The sequence below is a fragment of the Haemaphysalis longicornis genome, unplaced genomic scaffold (genome assembly GCF_048455015.1).
Source record: "Haemaphysalis longicornis isolate Haplotype H1 unplaced genomic scaffold, Haemaphysalis longicornis Haplotype H1 scaffold_7, whole genome shotgun sequence".
Classification (NCBI taxonomy): domain Eukaryota; kingdom Metazoa; phylum Arthropoda; class Arachnida; order Ixodida; family Ixodidae; genus Haemaphysalis; species Haemaphysalis longicornis.
In genome coordinates this window covers 193626188-193653866 of record NW_027526422.1, presented here as the reverse complement: position 1 = coordinate 193653866, position 27679 = coordinate 193626188, and the positions used below count along the sequence as shown (strand labels likewise).

Sequence of the window (27679 nt, the reverse complement as noted above, 5' to 3'; positions counted from 1 at the left end):
AATGCGCTGCTATTTCGCGAGAAATGGGCGGGGGGAAGAGGACGCTGTGTCCAAATGCGGAGCGAAATAAAGCAATGAACGTTTTAGTAATCACACACATACAAATCTCGCGTTCACTTTCCTTTTGTTTTTTTTACTTAATCGAACAGCCGACCGTTCGGTGGACGCATATTTGGAATTATACAGGGTAGGCAGTTCACAAGCGATGAAAGGTGTCGTTGGAAGAGTGTGGTATCTGATAAGGCACTCTGATTTCAGTTTGTGCTTTATTCTGCAGGCTTCCTGTGCCGTATGACGATGTTTTCAAGAAGCGTTTAGTCGGGGGTCACGGATTATATTCTAAGCCCGTCTCTGCGCTACTCGCGGAGGATATATGTAGCAGACGAATGTTTACGGGTGCTCACCTCACGACAAGACGACCCTTTGTCGTGCGCTGATCCCCGAGTACAATTCTGCATTATCCATCGTACTTTCACTGAATGTTCGCGAAATTAGGACACACTGGCTTGTAAATGGCGGTGATCAATATATGAGGCATGATATTGCAACCGCAACCGTCGTGCTGTCAGGCATGAGTGCTCCACTAGATTAGGTATGCGCACTAAACCGATTTACATCGTAGTGCATAGCCGTATCGCGAACATCTGAGGAAACACTGGTTATAGAGACACTGTTAGCAAATTGCAGGGCAGTGTAACTACATCAGGTTCATGTATACGCGTTTCGCGACGCTGGCCTGTGAAACACACCTGGCGCTTATGCAGGCTGAATGTACCACACTAAGATCGCATCAGAAACATTTACACTCTTGTAAACACAACCCATTGGGAACAGAGTGACTGCTCCACATAAACTTGGATTTCCAACGCCCACAAACGGTAAATCTCTGTCGGGAACGTGCCGGCAAAGCAGCGGCGACGGAGACTCCCGCGGCTGCTTTTGAAACGGGCCGCTAGGGGATTTTAGCGGCGCCCCTACAGGCAGCGCTCGAGGCGTATAGCTGCGCGTGCACGCTGCCACCCCTCTGTCCACTCCCAACCTGCGCACGCATACACCGGCATTTCATTGTGTGCACGTCCTTCGAAATGGAACACAGCGTCAAAAACGTCGCCCTGAAAGCTCGTTACGCTGGACAAGTAATATTGGCTCACGTTGGAGTTCCAGGAGGGAAAGTTGCGCATCATCCGGGAGGGATCCGCAATTACTGGACGAGCTGGAACCTGAGGCGGCAACGGTGGGGGCAGCGGCTTTGCGTAGTTCCCGTAGCCATTGCGCTTTTGTTCAGGGCGACCCACCTTAAATTCTCGCTCATAGTCCTGCAAGCGAACGACATGCGTCTGAACCATAGCGAGTTAAAACATGGAAAGCCTCAAGCTTCATTTATGCGGACGAACACGTCTCTCTCCGCTTTCCTCTCCCGTTGTAGGCATATTACACTTTGTCTACACACGAGCCCAGACTCAAACCGCTCGATTACGGACGACAGCGGACAGGGCGGTCGGAGCAATAGGACTTCCGCGTTTAATTCTCCTACCAGACCAACGGGCGTGTTGTAGTTAGCGGTATGAATCCCAACTGTGCCGCCACGCCGTCCTCCTTCCGTCCCCGACCTCCACACACAAAAACCGGCAACCGGTGAAGGACGCGTACATAGGCGTGATATACAACGTCGAAAATTTCATTCAGAAAGGCTTTGAAGTATAAAAAATTATGGGCTCAAGGTCGAATACATGAGCGGAAAAGCACGCGTCTTCGCTCAGAGAACCGGATTGGGTGCCGGATGACGCCGCATCAGCGAATCCCGTGCGCATGTAATCTGCTCCATAATTTGATGCGCCGCGTCGGAAACCGGATTGCTCTGCTCGGGCAGACAAGTGTGCCCCGCTGCACACTGACGTTCCAACCCGCCAAGTTCTTCAACAGGCCAGGATTTCAACAACTCGGCGATGTGGAATTGGAGGCGGCAACTACAGCGGGGGCAGCTTCAGCACCGCCGGCTTCGCTGGTTTATACGCCCATGCACGTTTCCGTTGATTCTCCGCAATCACCTGATAACGGTGCTACCGCCGTTGTCAGCTGATTGCGTACCTTGTGAAAGAGGCATCGGTGGAGGCGAGGGGAATAAAAGTTGTGAAAGAGAATCGGCGGTGGTGAGGAGGAGACCCGGTTCGGCGCTAAGTAAATGGGCTTCACCGGAATGAAAACCTGTGGGGTAAGACATGTATTCCTTCTCAGTAAAAACTACACCACCAATCCTCAAGATGAAAAAACACTCTGCCTGGAAAAGCTCAGGAAGGCCGCCGCATTCTCTAGACGCCATTATGGATACTTGGAGACATGGTTACCAGTGTGCCACTCCGTGCCGAGAGAACTGCAGCTCCCGCCACCGCTGCCTCGAGTCTATGACGAAGACCAGCTGATGCAGGTCTACAATAGCCCCGTTTACATTGACCCTACAAGGGCGCGTTGAGTCGAAATAAACAGGCTTTTTGAACTCAACGTCCCTATGTATAAGGGGATAAGTAGGGTCGGAGAGCCGTAGCGGTGAGTCCAGAAGACCGGGAGGCAGGGGGCAAGTCGACTCGTTCGTAGGGCTTAGTCGGCGGGCCGCGATGAGCAGAATGCCGTATTTGCGCGGGTCTAACGCGCCCGCAGTTGTAGCGCGCGGGTAAGTTCTCGCAGGAAAATTTGGAAAAAAGTATGACACTGACTGCCCCGCGCCGATGAAAAAGACATGACACCGCGTACCTGCAAGGTGGAGAATTCATTTGGCGTATGCTTTTGCGGAAGCCCAAAATGATTGTATTTCATAAGATTGCTTATCCAGCTGCTGCTCGAAATGAAGTCATAGCGGGGAACATTGAAGGTATTTGCGATTTCACTTGCGTCGATTTTCACAACGCTACGCATGATGGGCTAATTGCAGTATCAAAAAAAAGTGCTACAGCTGAACATTGTGTGCGGCATACCATTGAGACGTTAGTGCTCCTAAATTCACTCACGTGGTGTTTACAGGTTGTTTTTATGGGATCGAGCTGGATTTTTGGGGCACTTCGTGTCTACGGCAATGCTGCTGGCCGTTTTATCGCCTACTTTGGTTTTGAACCCGATTGTAACCAGCGCGCAAATTTTAAGGCTACCTTTCAGCAAGAATGAAACAAAAAATTGGGCCAATCTCCCCGCGGGGGGGACTCGAGTAAATGCGTCGCATAGGGGGTGGGTGTATTGCATTAACATTTAGTGTTTGGGGAGTTGGTGGTAGTGAATGCGTTGTATCAGCAGCTTCTTGACGTAGTTCGAATGAGTCAAGGAAATTTCGTCATTCTTGCGTGTTTCGCTTTGTTTACAAAGCAAGAAACGCAAATGCTTGCGGAGTTGTTAACTAACTAACTAACTGACTGACTGACTGACTGACTGACTGACTGACTGACTGCAACGGCTTACTTGCACGAATGCTTTGCTCTGTGGACAGCCAATGCACTCGCCATTTGTACAAGTGCGGCACGCACACACACAGCTGGCTGGCGCCGCATCTTTCCAAGTGCTACGAGTTGTGCCGCGCCTCCGCCAGATGGCGCCACGGGTCCCGCGACCGAGAGAAGACGCAGTGAAACATCCCCCTCGCGAGGGGCACGATCAAATGCAGAGCGTTTCCGGGGGCGCACGACGTTAAGTAGTTTGCGTTGCGTTAATGTTGTCGCACTTGTGGCAACTGCTGACGAGAGAGCGCTCGTCAGCAGTAATTTGAATGAGTCAACGATATAAGGCGCGTTCGTAGCGTCCCATTCGGTGTCCGCTTTGTGGCGCAGTGGGTAGAGCACCATGTACATTGCGTTCCGCCCGCAGGGTCGAGGGATCGAAAGCGGGCGCCGGATAGTATTTTTTTTATATAGTAGGGACAACGACGGTGCGGACTACGGACGTCAACGTGGGTGACATGGTGAGTTACTGAAATGCTCTGCATTTAAAAAATAAATGGGTGATCGAGTCGTGAAAATACGGTGGCTCCTTTTCTGGGAACCCCTCCGGTTCCCTCACCTCGATTCTCTGGACGGAGCTCACACAAACACGGGAGAGCGACCTTCCCCGAGGTTTTGAATGTGTACCGCAAGGTAATGCGTGTAGCAAGCGTTTACATACAAAAATGCTCAAGCTTTGAGGCCTGCGGTTTACAGAGAGCACATTTATACGGAGAACTGTTTGTAGTTTTTTGCATCTCAACTTAAATTATCACACTATGGCTAATACGACACACTCACCCAGAAATGAGTGGACAAAGTGGACCAACGTAAGCTCAGCGACAGGCAATGGACGTCCTCTTACAAACATAGAACTTTCAAGAAGACATTGTACACACCCTATAGTACCCTCTTTCCAAAGCTGAGAGCACTTTTTCTGTAGCAATAAAAACCTTACACGCAAAACTTTTAAACACCCGGTGTATGTATATATGCCTAATATAAATAGTTTACCCGAGGCCCAAAACCAACATGTCCCTAAATAATGATACCTTTATGAATATATCAAGGTGCACATTGCGGCGCCTTTTAAAATCCCAAGGAACGACAGCTCTCCGTTATTTAGTTTCGTGTTCTCTTGTATAACTAAACCCAGTGTTTTCCTCTGTCTGTCTGTCTGTCTGTCTGTCTGTCTGTCTGTCTGTCTGTCTGTCTGTCTGTCTGTCACTCTTCAAAACGGTCTCGCAGAAAATTCGCCGCGTGTCTGCTCACTTTGATGCAAATGGTAATGGAAACGGAAACCCAGCATTTGTTTCTCGGATTGCGACTCTGCTGTCTGTATGTCTATGTACTTTATTTAAAACGGAGCGACAAAATATTGGCGTGTATCTGCTCACTTCGCTGGGAATGTCATCGAAAGACGATAATCTTCTGCCGCCGCTGCCGAGTCAAGTCCTCTCTTTCCTTAGCCCACATCTCTCGCTCTCTCTCTTTCATCTCGCTCCTCTAACGGTAAACACGGTGGATTTTTGCACAAGTTTTATTTTACCCCGTTCGAGGGCTTGTGCGCATCTACTGAAATCAATCTTTACTGCAGAACGTTTTCGAACACCTCTACGAGATGTAGGGTCGGGATCGAGTGCTTTTTGCATATTTGGTCCAAATATTCTTTTTCATCAGCTTTTTACATGCTACTGAAAAACCCTGCAATCATGTGCTTATTTAAACAATACCCCAAATACTACTTGCGCTTTGATGTTTTTCCTCAGATACACGTAATGATTTATTTTTGCTGAACAATGTTGACTACTAAAAAGTGTGTTTCTAGATTAAGTGGTGTAAACAGTTTGCCTATAGAAGCTTTCTAGTTCAAGGATTCACTGTTTCTTTTGGCTTGGCAGCTGAGTTGACAGACAGACAGACAGACAGACAGACAGACAGACAGACAGACAGACAGACAGACAGACAGACAGACAGACAGACAGACAGACAGACAGACAGACAGACAGACAGACAGACAGACAGACAGACAGACAGACAGAGCAATACGTTTATTACACATTTCTTTCCTGGGAGTGACTTCTCTGTTCAAAACAATAACATCTGCGCGCCTTCTGCCCTTTAATCATCGAGGTGTGCGCTGTACAGTGCGGCTTCAGTCTGCTGGTCTTTGGGGTAAGAAAAAGGACGAGACAGTGCCTTGGCTTTATTTTCAGAATATGTAGAACAGGTCCGCAGTATATGCAATGGCGTGAGTGCTAATAATATACAGAGTGGGTGAAGAAACGTGTTTGAAGTAACCGAAGTATAGAGGCTTCTTTAACTACCGGTGCGATGCCGGACATGCTCTACGCTCTAAAGCCTGTAACATCTTGTGATGTGACACCAATTACGTCTGGCTCTAGTTTCACGGCCGGGTTGACGAAAGGCCCCGCGTGGGAAAATTCGTTTCACCCGAGCTACAAGTGTGCCGTGGCTGAGGATACTGTGATGTGGCTAATTTAAGGGTTTGCTGTAGAGAAGCGCTTTGCTGGAGCAGTCACCTATCCCGCAGTGAACTTTCTGCAGGTCTTATGCGAGTCGAAAAGAGTTGTGGTTACCTTCATCATAGTCATCATCCTCATTGTAAGCCTAACCCGGTCCCCTGCAGGATGGAAGCCTCCAGTATTGACCTCGAACCGCTTTTGTCCCGCGCCATTGCGTTGAAGGCATTTCCCTTCTTCTACGCCAATCTCTTTGTATCCATCCTTTCACCCAAATTGTCCACCGGTTGTTGGTTGACCTCACTACATTACCAGCCCAAGTTTATTTTTTTCTTTATTTTATCTATGATATCTTCTACTCTCTTTTGTTCTTTGATCCAGGTCGCTCATTAATCTGTCTCTGAGTGTTACTCCTAACAATATTCGTTCCATGGCCCGTTGAGCCGATTTAGGTGGACCCGGACGCGGAATTCCCTCTGGCGCTACTAAACACCAGATCACTCAACATAACGGCCACACAATGGAACCACACGGAACCCCCATGATGCTTCGCATCCTCATCATGGTTCCCCACGAGAAGATGGTGTAGTATTTGGCATGATTATTATTCATTACTTTGGATAGATTCATATTTATTTTTAGCGCCACGGCCGTTCTTTCTGATTGAGTTCCTTGGGCACAGTTTGAATGTGTTTTGCAGTCTCAATCTGCAAGACTATGTCTTCCGGAAACTTCCAGTGGACCAAGTATTCCCCGTTGATCCTTAACGGTGGGCTGTTGGAGTGTGGTTCATCTTCTATTTTACTCTGTTCCACGGCTCGTACTCGTCTAGTGTAACCATTCGTTTAGTGCAGGACTTTTTGGAACACCACCGCGAGATCTAGGGTCAGAGGGAGTGCTTGTTGTATGTTTGGCCAAAATATTCTTTTTAATGAGTTTTTACCGTGCTACTGCAAAACCCTCCTTATGTACTTACTTAAAGAATGCTACAAATATCGTTCGTGCATTGATGATATTCCTAAATACACGTAATGTTTTATTTTTGCTGAACAATGTTGACTAGTATGAAGAGTGTTTCGACATTAGGTGGTGTGGAGAAATTTTGCCTATACGACTTCTCTTTGAAGAATTCACTTTGTATTTCGACCGGGGGGCCGAATTGAATTGAGCGACAGACAGACAGACAGACAGACGGACGGACGGACGGACGGACAGACAGACAGACAGACAGACAGACAGACAGACAGACAGACAGACAGACAGACAGACAGACAAAATGGTCGCACTTAAATAAGGAAACTAAAACTAAACACTGAAAAAAAAACAATGCTTGGTCCCTAAGTATGTGCAACTGCGACCATTCCACGCTACTCAAGCTGCTGTTTTGACTCATGTGCACATTCTTAAACGGAAGGATAACCTGATTGATATTTGAGCCACATAGGTAACAGAGAGTATCGATGTTTTTTGTTGTTTAACGAAATTTATCCGTGTATCTACTTGCTTCACTGTAACTGACGCAAAATGACAATATTTTTTTTCGCCGTTCGCGCCACGTAACATACCTCTCCACCCGCGGGCATAATTCTTCATGCTTTAGATAGTGGGCATTTGTTTATTGTGTAAAGAAAAAAATCATTTGGAACACTTGAAAATCATGTTCCTTTTGTAGTCACCATGGGAGGAGCACTCCTTTTACACTCATTAACTCTGCCTACCAGTCACTTTAAACCCGGATTGAATCGAAGGGGGATTGGGGGTTAGATCGGGACTCCGGCACACACGGTCGCTTCAGGTACTAGGCAGCACATAGGGCCGTTCGAAGCCTGACCGTCCGAGCAGGCCGTAGCCTAAAACCATATATTCTAGGCCCTAGCCTAGAATATATAGCCGACGTGTTTGCTCTCTCTATTTGTCTAAATTTGCAGTGTATTGGTATTGATTCTTGATGGTTTGCTTTTCCCATTTCTTTTTACGTATCTTTTTCCGCTGATGAATTGTTCTGAATTGTTTCAATTGTTATCTTGTGATCCGCATTTTACCAAGGCAACATTGTGGGAATACGGTTTTTTATATACAACACTACTGAGATTCGCATTATCTTCTAGCAAAATTCTGCGTACGTTAACGCAAAATAAACATGTTCTGCAGGTGACAGCTGTAAATATCATAGCGGGCTTCTAACGTGATAGCACTAAATAACCCCAACCAAAAATTTGCCCGGTCTTTTACCACTGCACCAAGGAAATAAAATCGGGTGATCAGCAAGAAGTTTTCTCTTCGGCATTTCTCACATTGTTGTTCGCTTTATTTCGCCATTTTACTCCCAACTAGTGTTTTCTAATCTGTTTGGTGAAGGAAGAAAGGAGGCCCATTAAGAGAACATGAGGGTGACCTGTGCGCCGGCTTTCTTTTACCATGCAGCGTCCGAGCATCTGTGCAGGATCAACTTCAGCATCGACCCGTGCGAAGACTTCCAAGCGTTCGCGTGCAACCACATGGAGACCGCACATTCCCCCGGCGAGGAACGAGAAGGCCGCAACCTGTGGCTCGCGCACCTGGAAGGGGCTGCGCAGCTCATTCAGGGTACGATGCCAAGTTCTCGTTTCCGTATGAACTTTACAGGCGGGGTAAAGTGAACTGTTGGAGACTAAAACGCGTGAAGTGCGATACTTGCTTATGGAAGCTAAATGAAGGCGAGTTCATTCCCCTGAACTCGGGCTTCATTCTGGGGGGAGCCCCGTCTGATTTTGCAGAAGTTCGATACCTCTACAAAGAAGCATCCCCAATGGGGCGGGCGGTTGGTAGGCTACAAAGCTCGAGTAAATGCAAGGGCGGGCTGAAGGTACGTTTTCCAATCACTGACAACCATGTTGGGCCGTGTAGGTTACCAGATAAACTGTCAGTCGGTTCTGCTACGATCTTGCGCACCCTTTCGGCCGGCTGAGGATTATATACACAAGGACAGCGTTCCCGTGCGTGCTTCCCCTGGTAAGAGAAATGCAGGACTTCGTTTGTGTACAGAACTATAAACAAAGTAGAAAATACAGTAACTGATCAGAAAAGCGTCCAACAAATGAAGCACCGTCTTAAATTATTGCCCCAGTTTAGCAGAGGCCTCAAAAACCAAAGAACTGATATAGCACTCTGCCCACTGGACTACTCGGCGCCTTCAATGGTAAGGAAGAGGCATTATTCTACACTCACGTGAATTACTTGTATGGGAAGGGTGTGAGCCGAGCAACGGGAAATGAATTCATAGATCATGCTCCGCAGACAAAAACCGCCTATCTTGCGTTATTTGTTGTGGTTAGTGACCTGCTTATTGATTTTGTGATTAACTCTTGTGTCTAATCACCTTCTAGGCGACGACAGCTGTTCAAATTTAGTGTATATCAAAATTATGCATTATCATTGTCATTATCACTATCCTACGTCAAATTCATTACTCTTGCATCGTCGAGATTGCGGCCAAGTCAACCCGTAGTTTGGATCATGGAAACATGCCACAGTTATCAAATTTTAGTCCTTTCTTTCCCGGTGGTGCGATTCACACTCGTGTGCCCATCTAGTGTTATTGATATTTGAGGGCGAGTGTCGTAAACTAATGAACGCGCACTTTTAGCGAACTTTAACAGGGGACGAAGAAGAAAAACACGAAACACACGCTTTTCCTTCGTCGTACAGTGTTAAAGTTCGCTAGAAGTATGTGTTCATTAGTCAGTTAAATTTCGCAAAGGCATGATGTGGCTCAATGGGTGAAATGACGGTGTAGTGAGTACTAGATGGCGGATAATTTCGCACGCCCCCAATTATAAAAAGTGAGACTCGAGTGACTTCACCACTACGCCACGCCTACTTTGCCCGGAGCACTGCTCGAAATATGTACCGGATTCTGCTTGCATGCGGTTAATGCAAAAGCATTTAGAATTTTTTTAAAAGGACTCAGAAGTAAATTTTTGAGCCTTATGTTTTGTGTTTTCAGCGGATAGACGGGCTAAAATAAACATGGTTCTGATCGTGTATCGTGTCGGTGATGTAATATTTCATTGATATTGTGTGAAAAAGGAGAAACACCATATTTGCCGCGGCCGAAACCGCTACAGCAGGAACGATAAATGACACATATTTATCTTGCGGTGTGATTAAACAACGTCCAGGATTTTAATACTCACGTATGAGCACTTTAGCATTTGTCAGTAATGTGTTTTCCTAAAAAAACCTTTAGTGCTATTGGCAGCACTCCGATGCGGCAGAGTATTGGTGTGGTATGTTTTTGGATAGTTTTGGAAACTAGTTTCGGTTTCGGACACGTAAAACGCTTCCATTGACTCGGATGTTAGCTTTGGTGGCTCAGTAGCAATACCATGTCCACTTCTTGCTATTCCCATGTTGTTCAAATGAAATGGTCGGGATCACCTCCTAGCACCCATTCTGGCGAGCTAGTACGAACGACGAGAGTAGGCCTGAGCACTGCTGAAAGCCGTCTGCGCAATCGCAGCTTCTCAACTGGGAGACGGTTTCGTCGCACCTTCGGGGCTCGCCTGTCCCTTCTTTATGGTACAAAATGGGACTGGACACGAGGCCGAAAGTTGGCCATCTAAAAAAAAAGAATAACCGCCCCGCATTCGATAAGATATTGCTCCAAACCACTAATATATACAAACATACTGCACTCGGAAGATATAACAGTTAAATATTCTTTCGAAAGGGCTACTACGACACGTATCTTGCTCTCCATTGCTTAGATTGCACCATTACTGCCGCCAACCTGAGCATTTCTCGTAGAATGTTTAGTGCAGTGAGGTACACCCTATTATCTATAGGCATTTGCTCACTAGTAAATGCATTTTTTAAGGCATGAAAAGTTATCGCAAAAGTGCGGAGAGCCTGTCCTGCTAGTTGGGCTAGTTCCCCCCTCAAACACGTCCTTCTTGTACCTTGTTTTCACGGTGTAAGACAAACGTCTTGGTTGATTTATTCACCTAATTTCTGAATAAACTCCGCTGTGTCTTCTCCCGCCTTACATCGACCCTAGATTTTCTACTAGCCTAACAGTCGCGCAAAGGTTGCAGCTTACAGCTCCTGTGAAGCGATGTTGCAGCGTATCGGCGTAAGCAATGTCGTATTTCATATGCGCCAGTGTGCAGTTACTTCGACTTCGCCGACTTTACTAAGCGAAAAGTTCAAAAGTGCAAAGAAATTTTAATGTGTGAAGAAATTTCTTCTTTGCAGCAAACGCCTAGTACGATTTTCTCTTGAGGTGGGAGATTTCTATGTCCAAAAGAATAAGTCAGCTCTAATGGCTCGAACCTCTCTGAGAATGTCGAAAAGAGAGGTCCGAATATAGAAGCTAATCTTGGCCTGCCCCGTGCTTTGTTCCACCGTTCTATTAGCAATTGCTCTTAGTTACACTTACCTTAAATTTGTTATCGAGGTTCGTATTTTGAAAAACAATAAAGCAAAACAGTCCATCTAGACGTGTGCGCAGGTCTACACACTAGCAGGGGCAATTTATTGTGTCTTCAACGAAAGCATGGAAAGTGAACAGCCAAAATGAATATCTTTTTTACGTAACCCTTTAACACCCACACCATGCAGATATATGAGCACTCATTACATATCAACACAAAAAGAAGGCAAAAGATGTCGATATATGAGGCCATGATAAGGGTGCCCATGATTTAGTTCTGGCATAATGTTTTCTGAGAAGGCCCAAATGCAGGATGCAGCTGCGTTTTTTTGCGTTTTCTTATACGTCAACCTGTTTTATAGATGTCTAAAAGGTCGAAGCATTTCTCTTAGACATCACTGAGTGCACGGCTGCCTTTTTAGCCTATCTTGCTCGGCACTCGAGTCGACAATAGGAAGGAATAAGTGTAGTGGTATGTAAAGTGTGGGAGCTTGAGACAACCTGCAGACTGTACCTTATCCCTCGCACTTTGTTGGCATCATTTTGAAATTATAAAGTGCTTTATATTTAATTCTTCTTTGTAATATCACAGACGCCCTTAAGGGTAACGAGCCAGGCGAAGAAGTAGAATCGCTCAGCAGTCCCGACATAGAGTTTCTGCGGAGGTTATACACAAAATGCCAGAACGGTGAGTACAAGTTTGCTTTTTCGTTGTATTTGCGGAAATGGCCGTTTTGTCGATGTCTCGTTTAAATACCTCCTCAGCATTACATTTTCGAGCCCCGGATAAATCGCTTAATATTTACAAATTTATTTTCTGAAAGCTTTGGTTTCGTTACATGTGTCATCAAAGAGGAATGCATAGAATGTGAGAAGCCTGGTGTTTGCAAGGCTCGTGCATTGTCTCATCTCAGTGCAAATTTACCGCGAGCCAGGGTTTTTTATTTGTTTACCAATGTGTTTTTGCCAGCGCCGGACCACGGCCGGTTATCTTATTTTATCTGTTAAGCAAAGCGAGTGCTTCCTTCTTTTATATGCCGCACGAGTAATCCTGTTAATAGAGAAAGGGCATAGCGTTGCGTTTTTGTTGGCTTTCAAGATTTCTTTTTTGAGATAAATTTTTTGCTATTTGCATCGATATGTGTAGTAACGAGAGCACTGTAGATACAGGCATGAAGAGGAAGCGGAGCGGAATTTGGCTCCCGACGCTCTACTGTGCGCTTTGCCTTTTTGACCACCTCTTCGGCGCTCGTGTTTTTGGGACGAAAGCCTACGCCGGGGCCGAAGCTCTAGCGTGGCTGAAAGGGAACAGGTGGGCTGGGCACAGGTATATTCTCCCACAACCGCACCTCTAATGCGGCATTTCGGGAACAGTTACCCTCACTTACAGTGGATATACAACAGCTCCGCTCAGGAAATATGTCGCTATGGGCAAAACTTGCTAACCTCTAATCTCGCAATACTGCACCGTTCCTCCCCACCTGGGCCTTCTCCTCCCTCACCTGTCATCCCTCAGTCTTCCTCCGCAGCTACACCTCGCACCCAAATCGACTCATCCGCCTCAGAGCCTCCCCTTAAACGTAGGGCTAGCAGCTCCTTGCACTCATTTGGACACCCAGAGGAACGGACAATTGAAACTAGATTGTAATTTTTTTCGGAGGCTATTCCCACTCCTTTAACAATTCACAATCAAGAATGCTGACTTTGAACTATTCCAAACTTGCCTGCAGCAGGATAATAGTTGGACCACTGCAGCCAACAACAATCACCCCCAATTTGAAGTATCCCGAATTCATTAACACGATGGGGCCGCCTCCTAACCACCGCGAACTTGTGGTCTGAGAGTGGAATTACCAGGGTTCCCACAGTAAACGGGTTCAGGTCCGGCAATATAATATCTTATGCCAGGTCAATCTCGACATTATCGCGCTCCAGTAAACGCACGACAGAAGCTATTTGGCTGAATGTAACGTGTATCATGATCATTAACTTGAAAAGCCTAATACAGCTATTTTAGTTCGTCGCTATTTACAGATTATTGCACCACATTTGTCGGCGTCTACGTCGAGCACAATCTTCTTGAGATACTTTCAACTAATCCATCATCTCCTCAGCTGTATCGTCTCAATATGTAAAGCCGCGCACGACACCAACATCACCGCTTCGGTTTCCTGTTCAGCACGGGTATCACGAAGGCTAGTTAACCACACCCTAATCATCTTTGGAGACTTTATTTCCTTCTGCCCTACCTTGGAGTCCATCAGCATGACTCCAAGATGTCGAGACTTTAAGTATCAGATCCAAAATTGCCGCGTCTCACTTCTTACCGATTCCGACATTTCTATTAGGCTAGGCAATAGCGTCACACCAGACACCACCCTGGTCCTCTTCTTGACGCACCGTCTCCTTCAAGCCTCTCGGGTAAACGCGCAGACTAATTTAGGAAGTGATCACTACACTGTTAGTATTAATCTCCCCTTTCACCATCAGACCTCAAGTCTCCGCCCTGTTACTATTAGTAAATGGCATGCTTTCCATAAGACCAGGAGTTCCCAGGCGGCAACCTGCATAGCAAATCTCCCCGAACGAATTCTCACTCTTCAATCTGATGTTCAGACGCACCCTCGCAGGCTTCCTCACTACAGAACATTGGAAACGATAAATTCTCGGTTCCTGCATTCACGGGAGACCCAAGAAAACCTTCTGTGGGGAAAGAAACTTGACGGTGGCAACCGAAAGCTCCGTCCTTCGTATCGCCAAACTGAATGGGGCTCCAGAATCGTATGCCATGGATCTCATGAGAGAACAATGGGCAAAAACCTGCCATCGCATGCAGGACATGTTAGGCATGTGTTGGCGTGGCAACTCCTGCGCCATCTCTGCGCAACTCCTGCGCAACTCCTGCGCCGTCAACGGCCAGACAGCTCATCGGTATAACATAAGCACCCGCCGCGGTGGCTCAGGGGCTAAGGCGTTGTGCTGCTGAGCACGAGATAGTGGGTTAGTTTTCCGGCCGCGGCAGGCGCTTTTCTGATGCAGGCGAAAAGCAAAAACGCCCGTGTGTACGAGATTTGGCTGCACGTTAAGGATCATCAGGTGGTCAGAATTAATCCGGTGCCCTCCAGTACACCGCGCCTCATCGCTTTCTTTACGTCGGCGCGTTGAACCCTGCAATCAATCAATTCATTTATTTATTTATCACATACTGCGGACTAAGTATGGTCCATGCAGGAGAGGGCGATACAGTTGAAAATTCTTCTGCATACACACTTCTGCTGCAGTATACATACACTGCAGAACAAAATTCATGTTATACTGGAAATTCGTGAAAAATCAATCAATCAATCAATCAATCATGCAATCAATCAATCAATCAATCAATCAATCAATCAATCAATCAATCAATCAATCAATCAATCAATCAATCAATCAATCAATCAATCAATCAATCAATCAATCAATCAATCAATAAATAAATAAATAAATAAATAAATAAATAAATAAATAAATAAATAAATAAATAAATAAATACATAAATAAATAAATAAATAAATAAATAAATAAATCAATCAATCAATCAATCAATCAATCAATCAATCAATCACATAACTAATTAACTAATACTTCTAGCTAACTTAACACAGGACGAAGAAGGAAAAGACAAAACACGCTAGACTTCACTTGTTTTATGCAAAATAGAACAAAAAACACGCATGTATGTGCGTGATTTGAAAAAAAACGAGCACATGATTCCGTGGGAATGAAATGGCGTAATATTTGCACTCGCTCTTATCAGTTAACTGTTCACATAACCAAACTGCTCTACGAACATCACAGCGCCCACATTATCTTTTAGACACACTGAGGGAAACCCACCTTCTACACTGTCAGATTCTCCAGTCCCCCCATACACCGGGTGCTCTGATTCTACCTTAAACACCCCTATTAGAGATATTGAAGTACGACACGCACTTAGCCAGCTTCAGACGCACTCAGCCATGGGCCGCGACAAGATAAGCAACCGTGCACTTCGTGATCTAGATGACAATTCGACAACCGCCACCACAGATTTCTCCACAACTTAAAGGGACACTGAAGTGATTTGTAAACAATGCGGGATTACGAGCGGAAACTGTAGTCCGGAGTCCCTGGGCCCTGTTTCGACCACTCTGTGCGCGTTTACGCGAATTTATTTAGTAGAAAAATCAATTCGAAAATGCTGTCCTCCTCTCTTTACGCTCGCCCATTTTCTGTGGCGTTTTCGTGTGACGTCAGCAGGAGACGAGCTGACAATTGGCTGCGCTACTGCACGGCTCGTCGACCTTACGTGAACGAGTCAGTCGGCCCAGCGTTTAGTCCGCCGGCCGCCGACGGGTCGTCGCAATTCGCTCGATCAGTTGAAACTAAGCCACAACACGTTTGGGAATGAAAGAATGCGCCTTTCTTTACTTCGTTAGTTTGTACACTGTATGTAGCTCCAAGTCAAGGTCGTTTCACACAAGCGCTGCACAAGCGCACATGCGACGCTTCGCTGACTGGTACGCCAGTAGGAAAATATAAGGCCTCTTGAAGGGGGAGAAGAGTGAGCGAAGTCAATATAGGTACTAATGAAATAAAATCAACTGGTATTTTTACCGTACAGCGTAAAACTAGGGTGCGGGAAGCACTTTTTTGCGCTGGGCGAACAAGCAGAGCGGTCAGGAGCGCGACTACGCATCTGCGAACGCTTTCCCGTCTACGAAATGCAATTGCTAGACGTGAGCTATTGTGGAAACTCGGGGGACGCTTACTGCACGAGCGCAATACAACAAATAGTCACCTAAGCTGCTTGAAATACTAAAACTAAATAAAAGTGTAATCTGGTTATACATTATATACCTTATATTTTCCATCGCCGCCAGCGGCCCCCTGTGGCTAGTCGTCTGGGGCGCTTGGTATGCTATCGCAAGTGTTTTGCCCGTCACAAGTTCGAATCGCCGCGGGTACATGCTTTTTTTTTAGTTAAGTTTTTCCTATACTTTTTCCTAATACTTTTTCCTACTTTTCCTATACTTTTTCCTAATGTTTCCTATACTGAGTTCACCTTTTTTTGGTCCGCAACGTTCATTGCTCCACGAACTAGTCCACAGAACTCGCGCAGGCTGGCACTGCCGCGCTAGCGAGCTCTCGTTGGCGTGCTGTTGCCATAAGCACCGACTGCTTGCGGGCAGTGGGCACAGGCCAGAATCAACAGACCCTTGGCCTGGTGCGAACACGCTTTTTACGATACAGGCATGAGCGAGGCAAGCTCCAAATATGGGGGAAAAGCGCATGCATTTGAGCGTCTGCGGGGACGCGGAGGGAGTTCATGCACTGCGTAGGCCTCAGATAGTGAATGCTACGATTCCAAGCCGTCCTGGGAGGCTTATCTTATGCATTTTACAGCCTACAACATGGCAGAAGCGCGGTACTGGGATATTGAGAATGCCCATACAACGACGCCATCGAATGTCAAACATGTTGTTTTACAGACCGAAACCGAAACCGAAACTTGTTTGATTGCTAACCTTGGGCATCGTCCAATCACGGCGCCCCCTCCCCCCAACGTCACAGCTTAGTTTGTGCGGCCGCCGCAAACTGCGCATGGTAGTTTTTCTTCTTTCGCGCTTTGTAAAATAATTACCGATTTGTCAACCGGATAAACGATGAAAAGTGTGCTAATTTGAACCAGTCTACACAGTGCAAGCAAAAACGGGAGCTTGACAAATCCACTTCAGTGTCCATTTAATTGTGTTTGCGAGGGCACCTTTCCTCCCGAATGAAAAACCGCATTTGTCATTTTCATTCCGAAACGCAATGTAGCATTCTATTACCAAACCTTCGACTCATATCTCTTACCTCGTGTTTGGGCAAAGTCCTTCAACACCTCATTTGCAATCACCTCATTGCCCACACGAATGAAAAACAATTCTCTCACACTATGGTTGGCTTTTGCGCACACCTATCCACCCAAGACGTCGTGCTTAGCGTGAAGCATCACATTGTTACCCTTGCACCCACATGCAAAGATACGAAAGCTATTCTGGATCACGATCTCTAAGGCGCCTGCAACAATGTCGCATATTCTACCATATGCGATGAGTTACACAAGATACGCGGCGGATCAATAGTTCACATTTGTATTAGCAACTTCCTTAATGAGGGCACTGCAATCCTCATCTTCGGTAAACTTAGCCCTCTCGTTTTCTTCTTAGGTAGCTTTGGTACTCCTGAGGGGGACGTTCTTTCGCCTTTTCTTTTGAATTTGGCCATGATTCCTATAGCGGGCCAGCTTGACGCTAGTCCCGGTCTTCTGTATGCCCTCTATTGAATCTCCCAATGGGTATGCGCCACACCATCACCATCATCGTGGGACCGTGTTAGTAAAGTTATCGTCCCCGCGAAGGGCAGCCATGGCCCAGGTCTCGCTTCTCTCGTTCTTCCTCAATATTCTGGTGCCGCTAAACCCGGGAGGATGACCGCACACGACGGAGACCACCGACGTCCCCTCCGGCTTGAGGTACCCAGAACCCCGTTCCGTTGACTGCTGTTTCTGCTGATCACCCCGCCCTCAGCCGGAGGTCGGCATGGCTGGCCCAGACCGTCCAGTGACGATCGACAGTAAGTGTCGAATGGATAAGCTGCGCCGGCAGCAACGTATCTTTCGCGAAGGTACTGCAAGACTGCTCAAGGCAGCGAATGAGCTTCTAGAAGCCCCGTCTCAAGCTCCGCACGACTTGCAAGCGACCATTGACCTTCTAGAGAGCAAAGATGCCACAATGTACGAGATAGATCAGAACATTATCGACCTTATCGACCATGAGGAAGTCGAGCGCGAATACTTCGAGGCCTTGGCGTACCGAGGAGGTATATGCCGCGCCCTCAACCGGCTCCGCAATGCCTTGAAGGTCTCAGAGGGTTCCGGCATGAGAGGCACCACCAACGCCACTCCTAGCAGGCCAAATTTCCCTCGACCACTCACCATTATATCGAACGGTGTTCGCACGGCAACTCGTACAGGTGACCCCTCTCACGTCGACTTACATACATCCACCTTGCAATTTGACCCACCAACGCTGCAGGTTAGCACGGCTAAGAGTGCGTCGCCTCAACTGCAGAGGCTTGGGAACCATTTGCAGACGACGTCCCGTGATCACACCGACTTGTCCGACATGCAGCGGGAAGAGGATTGGACGTTCACGCCCATCACGCGGGGAAAACCTACCAAAAACCCATTTTGCCGCTTCCAGCACATCGCGACGTCCACAACCTCGACTTGTAGCAACGGGAGCCCAAGAGCTCGCCCGCAGAACTGCTCCGAGGCGGCTGTTCAAGAAACTGTTCAGTCCAACACGACGTGTGACGCGAGGATGCGCTTTTTGCCTCTACGAGAACGCGATAATACGATAGAGCCCAATACCCTGAGTATTTCGTCCACTAGCGCCCCTGAAGTGTCCGTCGAGGAACAAGCCATCGTAACAGCCGAAGCTTCACCTTTCCTAAATGACGACGTATCTTCGAGCGTACGCACGAACGATAAGCGTGGTGTACATGATAAGGCGCCTGTCGCCGTCAAAGAAGGTTCAGCGACAGTAACCCGAGCAGACGACAGAGAACGTGAAGTCGAAGATGTGAAACAAAAGGTCGACCGTCAACCGTATGTGCTCGAATACATCTTTGTTCCCGACTTCATGAAGGATGAATCCTTACCGGACCTTCCTGGAAGCCAGTCCTTCCGTGTTACTGAGCGTGGAAAGTCTAAACCACCCTTGATGACCCTTTCTCGCCCCAGCGAGCAGACGCGGACGCCTGGTCCGAGATCAGCCGACTCATATGCTGACTTGGTTCTCATCAAGAAAATGTGCTCGCTAGAGTCGGAAACCGATAAAATGCAAACGCGGGGCAGGCGCAGGACCGACCAGAATCCACGGACCGACTCGTTGCATCTTAGCTGCAGGTGCAATGAACGCTTGAGACTTTCACGGCAACAGCTTCAGCGAAGCACGTATTCCACTGAGCGACTGAAGACGTCTCAGCAGGTTTGGAGTATTGTTTTGTTGTCGGCTGCTGCACCTTGGCGGCGTTTGGCTGTAGTGAAAGCTGCGAGACGATGGATGCACCGCTGGAGACAAAAAAGGCACAGGAGTTCCGGGCAGCTTCACCAGGATTGACGTTATGGACCGGAAACAAATTGTTAGCATGGTGGATTGCTTGTTCGGCGTCTGTACAGCGTTTCTATTTAAGGCCTGATACGAACGTTGCGGGCGCGGGAGGATGTTGAATCTCCCAATGGGTATGCGCCACACCATCACCATCATCGTGGGACCGTGTTAGTAAAGTTATCGTCCTCGCGAAGGGCAGCCATGGCCCAGGTCTCGCTTCTCTCGTTCTTCCTCAATACCCTCTACACGGACGCCATGACTCTCTGCTCGACAGCGGGGAGTGGCGGCCACTAAAGAAGACATTACGACGCTCTACCGACCTCGTGGCCAGCACTGCGGCGACTATAAATCCCCGGCGTGCCCCAAACAAATAAGTGCTGCTTCTCCGCCCGCCTATGCGGACACGATTATTTCCCCATCATTATACCCCCATCAAGGACATTACACAAGTACCCTGCATACCGGTTCTGGGGATTTCTATACAGGCTAATCACCAAAACACCACGCCTAAAACTAAACTCCGCACTACGGTTGACGACATACTCCGGCTATGAACCATATCTCGAACAGGCATCTGTCTCTAAAAGAAGGTGATTGCCTACGCCGCGCACAGACTCATCCTCAGCAGCATTACGCGCACACTTCCCTACTTGTCTCCCCCTCAAGCAGGCGTAGACATTGTCAAGACCCTCGTTGAAAAGTGTAGAAGCAGGCCATCTGTCTTCTGCTCAGCGGCTCTACAGAGTGCCTTTTTCAAACCGGTATAATTAACAACTTAAATGAGATGTGCGAGGCCCCCCTCCTCTCCCAGTACAATCGCCTCGCTCGTATTGTAACGGCCGCCATATTTAGCATCGGCTTCTCCTAAACTTTGACTATCTTCTTCAGCACGAGCACACAATCCCTCCCTAGACGCACACAAAAGCACCTCCGAATTGTCCCCTTACCATAGCAACGTGCACCCTACGCACCACACCCATAGCTGTTCACAACGCGCTAAAGCCCTACACAGGTCACTCAGCTGTAGGAAGGATGTACTCTGTGCCCATGCCACTGCCTACCCGCGTGACCTCACCTGTACCCTCGCAGTCGTTACTTTGGATGACTAAGTTACGTCGGCATCAGACGTTTCCGACATCTCTCCCTACAGACGAGGACGCCATCGGGCTGGGCATGCCCCAACTCTCTGTCCTCAGTACTGTGAGTGACTCGAAAATCGTAGTTCGCAATTTGAGCGCACGTAGAATCTCCCCTACGTCCTTTGCCATCCTTTTCACCGGACCCCCAAAACATGCCATAACTAGTATCTAGATACCGGCACATTCTGGCTTCCCTGGAAATGATGCAGCCGACACCAGCGCCCGCGGACTTACCTACCGAGCTCTGCTCAATCAGCAGCCCCAATTGCCGGGGTCGCCTGCCAACACCGGCGAACACCTGCTCACCTTTTACCACATTACAACGCACTACACTCTCGAACAAGTCTTTTACCCCCCTTAACTTTTCTCGACATCGCGTCACCGAGAGTTCTTGTGGCACCAGCTTGAGAACCGCACATTTTCCACCCCAGTTTTTTTAAGCACCTCATCCAACCTTCCCTCTACTCTACCTGCTGTATCTTCTGTCCTGAAAAAGCTGAGCTGTCCTGACCACATAATGTGGGGATGACCCAGATGGCCGCCTCCTAAACTGCTTCAAATAACTACATTTCAGCAGTGGGAAGCTGCCATGCACACCTCAACACCTACAACCCAGGACAAAGGCTTGGACTGGGGAGGTGATGGTGGCCATGGCCTACGATGTATAGGCTGTTTTTACTCCCTTCCTTGCTTGTTTTCTTTTCTACCTCACAATAAAAATGTTCTGACCAGCACTACAATGATATATTTTTATTCGATGCTTCTATGGCGAGGGTGAACTGAATTACAATTTCCGCTAAAAAAAGGAGGCCGTCCTCGTTGAGCGATGTGTAATATCACAAAAGTTGTAGGAAAGTGAACGTGCCGGTGTTTGTGCTGTTAGAACGGGTTTCCACCAAAGTGGCGCGCCATTCAAAACATGACTTTGAACCTCGACCCTGACGGGTCACATCACGTCGATATGCGTTTTGAATAGATTAGATTTCCACACGAACAATTTTCAAGACAGAAAAACAAATTAAACCTGAAGTTCATACGTATCAACGCTTAGTTCTGCACTTTGAGAATAATTGTTAATATTAGGCAAAATGTCTGGCTGAGTAGTCTTAAGTAGCACATTAAGGTACCTAATGGTTTTCCGCTCGGCTACCTGTCTCGGCCATGTTTACGGTTGCACCGCCTTCCCTTTGTCGGCCTTCCAAGCGGTAATCTATTTAGCTCACTCCGGGTACGCAAACAGCCGTCACGTCGTCAAGACAAGATGCCGTTCTGAATTCGAAATGTCATGTCTGTGACTCATAATGGAGACTCCGCATATAGTCCAGACTCAAGCTTTACGGGCGGGAAATCCACCTCGACGAAGAGGCATGGCTTACGAAATTTTCTAAACCAAGTTAGGTTTTTTGTTCTAAGTCGAATGAACCACTAGCCCAAAATTTGGGACACCAATCAATAAGCATGCGTCCTGACAACGTTTTGTTTGGAAGCTTCCGTTCTGCTTTCGTAGACAGTAATTGAGAAAAGTGGTTAGCTTGATAACTGATATCAGCGTAATTTTACACGGTGTACATGCCTAATAGACGCAAGATTGAAACAGACACCGTGGATTTGGGGCCTTCACAGGTAATAACACCTATGATTAAATGAAAACCTTCAATATTCAAACAGTAATATCCCATTTCAACACGAAATTGTATTGAATCTTCATATTGACATGTATATTTTGATATAGTTTTATTAGACTATATCAAAATTATTTTGCTCTCCGTTTCCTCCGTAACTGTAGCGATATTAAACTTAAAATTTATATTCTTGGCATATATGTGTGAATGTTTATTGATTTCCTAATGGTTAGCTGAAGACATACAAAAAAAATCTTACGGCCTGATTTATCAAGTGCATAGGAATCATAGGAAATGTGAAAAGTCGCTAGAAAGTGCTTTATAATGCTACAAGACTCACATGTGCACAGTTGGTTGCGTGAGCGCTTCATCCCTGTCCCTCGCGAGCTTGGGGCCCGGCCCAATGTCAACGACTACCTGTGGCTATAAAAGCACGCCGCACTTCGTTCCTTCGAAGTCCCCACACTGTACCAACCATGCCTTGGGTGTTAAGTATCTCAGTTGTCAATTCACTGGCTTTAGAAGCGGGATTTTCTGTCCATTAGCGCTTTTGTTCTTTACTACTATAATAATGTCATCGACGTCATTCACACTTCAACAATTTTCAATTTTTTTCAACAATGCGTTCATGCGGTGTCCGTAGGTTTCGAGGTCCCGTTCGAGGGGGCGTCAGTCTCGAGAAAAAGACTACCGTGGTTCGACTTACCGTGCCCGTGGCATCTTGGTCGGTAGTGGTGCGAACGCAATGCTACCGCAGCCAATGCCGCCTCCGGCTTGGGTAGTGTCAACCCTCACCGCAAGCGCTTTGCCGTTCTGATTTCCTCTCGCTCCCTGTATGTTAACAAATCTAAAATTCTTTTTCATACATGCCCCATTTAATGCTGACGAAGGATAACGACAGCGTAGGGAGCGCATTTATGACGTCACACTAACTCCGAGTGTGAAAAAGGCAATGGCTGATGCAGTCTTTGTACACGTATTCACGAACGGTGATGCAGTGTACCGCATGATGACTGTTTTAAGGACGGTCGCAGGTGTACGCTACAAACCAGAAGCAGACCCGGGAGCTCCGCGTCACCAGTTTATTCAAAGAGCGAACTCTCTTGAAATATCTCGCACTGCCAGTTCACGCGCATTGCCCGTGAGGTTGCTGTGGATGCCACACGACCTTTTAGGTTGACCATACAACAATCATTAAAAGCTGGGTGTAGTACTTAAAATATTGTAAATCTTCGCGTTTACAACACTTCCCTTGAACCCGCTGAACTATCTTCTTGTGAACACAATTAGACCTTTCACTCCCTTTGTGCCACTATATTTATGGAGAAAAGCATTTAATGAATCAATCACATCATAAAAATTTTCTATAATGGTGCAAGTATCAATGACCGCAATTACTTATAGGCGATTTTATTAGTTTATATTTTGCTGAGCTAAGAGTGTGCTCAAACATTTACAGGATTTTTTTTTGTGTTGTCTTCAGATCTCAAATGTACTGGTCATTGAATATGTAATAAAACTACCGCCATCCAATTATAAATGGCCGTCGACCTCGTTAGAAACAGCTAACGTATTGGCTTCTCAGCCGCTGTGTATATGTTTTAAGCTTATCGTATATGATTATGGTTCCAGGCCTTATTCATATCTGCAACAATATATCACGCGTTTAAAGAAGGAGGCGTTCCATGACGCGAGGCGTTAGAAGAGAACCCCCCCCCCCCTGTTCGTGCTATGGCCACACAATCACCGCCAAGCCGCACGACATTGAAAGCATGATTTCGACCTCGACCTTACACGTCTCATCACTTGGATATCGTCTTGGGGAGAATATTTTGAAGGAAACCTTTTTAAAGATCAGAGCAACCCTCAGACCAGCAGCTGACACTTCTGGTGAATTGGACATGCTTTTCGCATAGATTAGTTAGCAAAAGGCGCCTTTTTTCAAGATCACAAGAGTCGTAGAATAGAAATGTGCGCGGGCATGTATGTATTCTTATAAGATGCTACCGTTGTCGACCCTCAACAGGAACAAAATATTCTCATAAACTTCGAGTAAATTATGTGTCAACTCTATGTGTTGGTGTAAAAAGCTTCGCTGCTCATTTACCTTCACAAATTGAAATAGATCATAATTTGTTGGGCATGAATTAAAGCAGAAACTCTCACGATAATTTGACTTCGGTACGCCTATGAAAGCGTTAGGGGCTCTAAATTGGCCTTGTACACTGCGACAGCGGTATACCTACAAGACTACACATAGCAGCTTGGTCCAGTGAATTTACCGTTCTACAAGAAATGTTTCATGCATTTGATGTACCGCAAATGAAATGTGATGCTAGTTGAGCGGTGGCCCTGTTTTCCCCGCAGAATTACTGAACCCGAATATGAGATCCGCTGTGAACGTGATTCGTGACGTGATGAAGAAGATCGGCCTTCCCCGATGGCCCATGCTGGAAGTGGAAGACAACCTGAACCTGTTCCACTTGCTCCGCGAATCCTTTCAGCTCCTGGGAATCACTGGCGTCTTCGATTTACGAGTTCAGAGAGACCTCAATTTCAAGCAGCTCACCCACACCAGTCCTTACAGCATCCACGTAAAGTTTTTTCTTGCTTTTGAAATTAATAGCGTTGCGTTACCTCAATGGATATCGTTACAAACGTAATAAATTGGCAATGGGCACCGTGATATCTCCAGCTCAAAGCAGCACGTCGGCTATTGCAGATAGTTTAAAGCGGTGCTGAAAAACATTTTGACTACAATAAACGAACAAGCTCAGTCGTTAGGCTGGATTGTTAGCGCCATTTGTACAAGGTTTAGCTCTTTTACGTGCATCGGAAGGCTCGAATTTTCATTGCGAAGTTTGTCGCCGCCTTCGCACCCTTTCCTGCATGTTTAAGACACCGGCATTTCAACGCAGCGGGTGCAGCGTTGAAGTAGAGGCAGAGCATCCGCCTTGCATGCAGAAAGACCGTGGTTTGAATCCCGCTGCCTCACAATTTCAACCTGATAACAAAAATTCGCGTGTTGACGGAATTGCAGGAGGAGGCTTGGGCTGTGGCCGTTTCCCTGCGACCATTCCCGGTAACGCACTGCCTTACCAGAGCAGGAATGGCACCCTGGTGTAGTAATGGCCACAAGGGTGCGTAGCTTCGGCAATTAACACTCGGCCCTCAGTCTCCAGTGGCTGCGAAGCAACTGACCATGGCGGCGGTCAGACCTGTGACGCGCAGAGGTTGCCAAGAATCCCTTGATCCAGACGGGCCACACTGGAATCTGACCCTGGCAATGTTTAACACGAGCAGTTTCTCTAGCGAGGCGAGTCAAGAGTTGTAGCTCCAGGAAATAGAGGGCTCCAGATAAAATTTCAGATGTCATAGGGCTTAGTGAGCTTAGGAGGACAGGTGAGCTATTACGGGGCTAGAAAATGAACCCGTCCTATGTTACCGTGTTATAGTGAACAGAAGAGAACTGGGAGTGGGATTTCTAGTGAATGAAAACAGAGCTGGCAACATAGACGAACACTGTAGCATTAAAGACAGGGTACCAGGTATTGTAATTAAGTTTATTACGCGGTACAACGTTAAGGTTGTGCAAGGTTACGCGCCTACATCCAGCCATAACGACCAGCTAGTTGAACGCTTCTATGACGATGTGGAACCGGCAATGACTAAAGTAAAAACAGAGTGTACCGTAGTTACGGGAAACTTCAATGCTAAAGTAGGCAAGAAGCAGGCTGAATACAAGGCGGTTGGGAACTACGGTGCGGGTTATAGAAATGCCATAGGAGACTTAATAGAGTTCGCAAAACGAAATAGTCAACGCATCATGAATGCCTTCGGCAACCAGGAGAGCTGGAAGTGGACGTGGAGGAGCCCGAATGGTGAGCATAAGAGTGAAATAGACTTCATACTGTGCGCTACCTCTGGCGTCATGCAGAATGTGGAATTGCTCGGAAGGGTGAGGTGTAGTGAACAGAGGATAGTATGATCTCGAATAAAGCTAGATTTGAGGAGGAACTGTACCACGTTAGTACGAAAGAAGCCGACCAGTAAACTAACAGTAAGACGGAAGTTGAATTTAGGACCGCGCTGCAGTACCTATATTCAGCTCTAACCCATGAAGCAGACTTTATGACAATATACGCGAGCGACAGTGTGGCGCGCATTATCACGGAGTTTGCAATAGACGTCTGTGGTACGATCGCCAGACATGATACTAGCAAACGTTCCGTAAAGCTTAATATTTCATCAGGAGACGCCAAAGTATGACAGTTTTCACCATCATCTGACAATAGAACTTGCTGAGTTTTTGAAGTTAATCAATTGGTGTAAGACAGCTGCCTTATGGAAGTGTAATATGGAAAGGGTTGAAAATGCTGTGAAAACGGAAGAACCTGAAAGCAGTGAGGAGGCGTCTAGACATAGGGAACAATCAGATGTATGCACTTAGAGCTAAGCAAGGCAATTTCAGCACAAATAGGGATGAAATTGTTACAGTAGCGGAAGAGTTCTATAGAGATCTGTACACTAGCCGCGACATCCAGGATCATGCCGAAAGAGAAAGTAGTTCATAGGAGGTCCACTTTCCGCCAGCAACGACGGAAAAGTGAAGAAGGCTTTGAGGGAAACGCAAGAGGGCAAAGCACCTGGTCAGGATCAGATAACAGTGGACCTCTTTACGAATGGCAGGCAAATTGCACTCGAAAAACTGGGAAATCTGTATACGCAATGCCTAAGGACCGCGAGGGTACTAGAATCTTGGAAGAACGCGACCATGATCCTAATCCATGAGAAAGATTACATGAAGGACCTGAAAAATTACAGGGCGACCACATTGCTGTCGTTCCTCTGCGAGGTAATTGCTAAGAGCATTTCTGCACCTGAGATTTCAGTCAAACTAATGAACAAGCAGAGTTTCGTAAGTGCTATTCAACAATAGAAGATGCTTACACTATCAATCGGGTGATAAAAAATGCCCGGAGTATACTCAGCGCCGCCCCCCATATAGCCTTTATAAATTATGCTAAAGCGTTTGACTCGGTCGAAACCTCAGCAGTCATTCAGGAATTGCGGAATCGGGGTGCAAACGAGCATTACGTAATTATATTAAAGGATATCTGCAATTAGTGCACAGCTATCATAGTCTTTCGTAATGAGAGCAGTAAAATACCTATAAGGAAGAGCGTAGGACACAGAGACACAATCTCTCCAATGCTTGTTTAAAAGAGGTACTCAGAACATTGGACTAGGAACAGGTGGGCGTAAGGGTTAATCAAGGATACCTCAGTAATCGCGGATTAGCAGATGACGTTCCCAAGTATGACGTTGCCAAGCAGATGAACTTGGCGAGCATGATTACCGCACTGGACAAGCAGAGCAGAATC

At 46.8% G+C, this 27679-nt stretch overlaps 1 protein-coding gene across 1 annotated transcript in view; it reads left to right on the top strand.

Moving 5' to 3' along the window:
• The first annotated feature begins 8325 nt into the window (after positions 1-8325).
• LOC144146733 (uncharacterized) overlaps positions 8326-27679 on the top strand; it is a 45978-nt gene continuing 26624 nt past the window's right edge. The window contains exons 1-2 of the mRNA XM_077678661.1: positions 8326-8527; positions 24663-24889. Coding sequence (XP_077534787.1) covers positions 8326-8527; positions 24663-24889 — 429 coding nt within the window. The remainder of the gene's footprint in view (positions 8528-24662; positions 24890-27679) is intronic.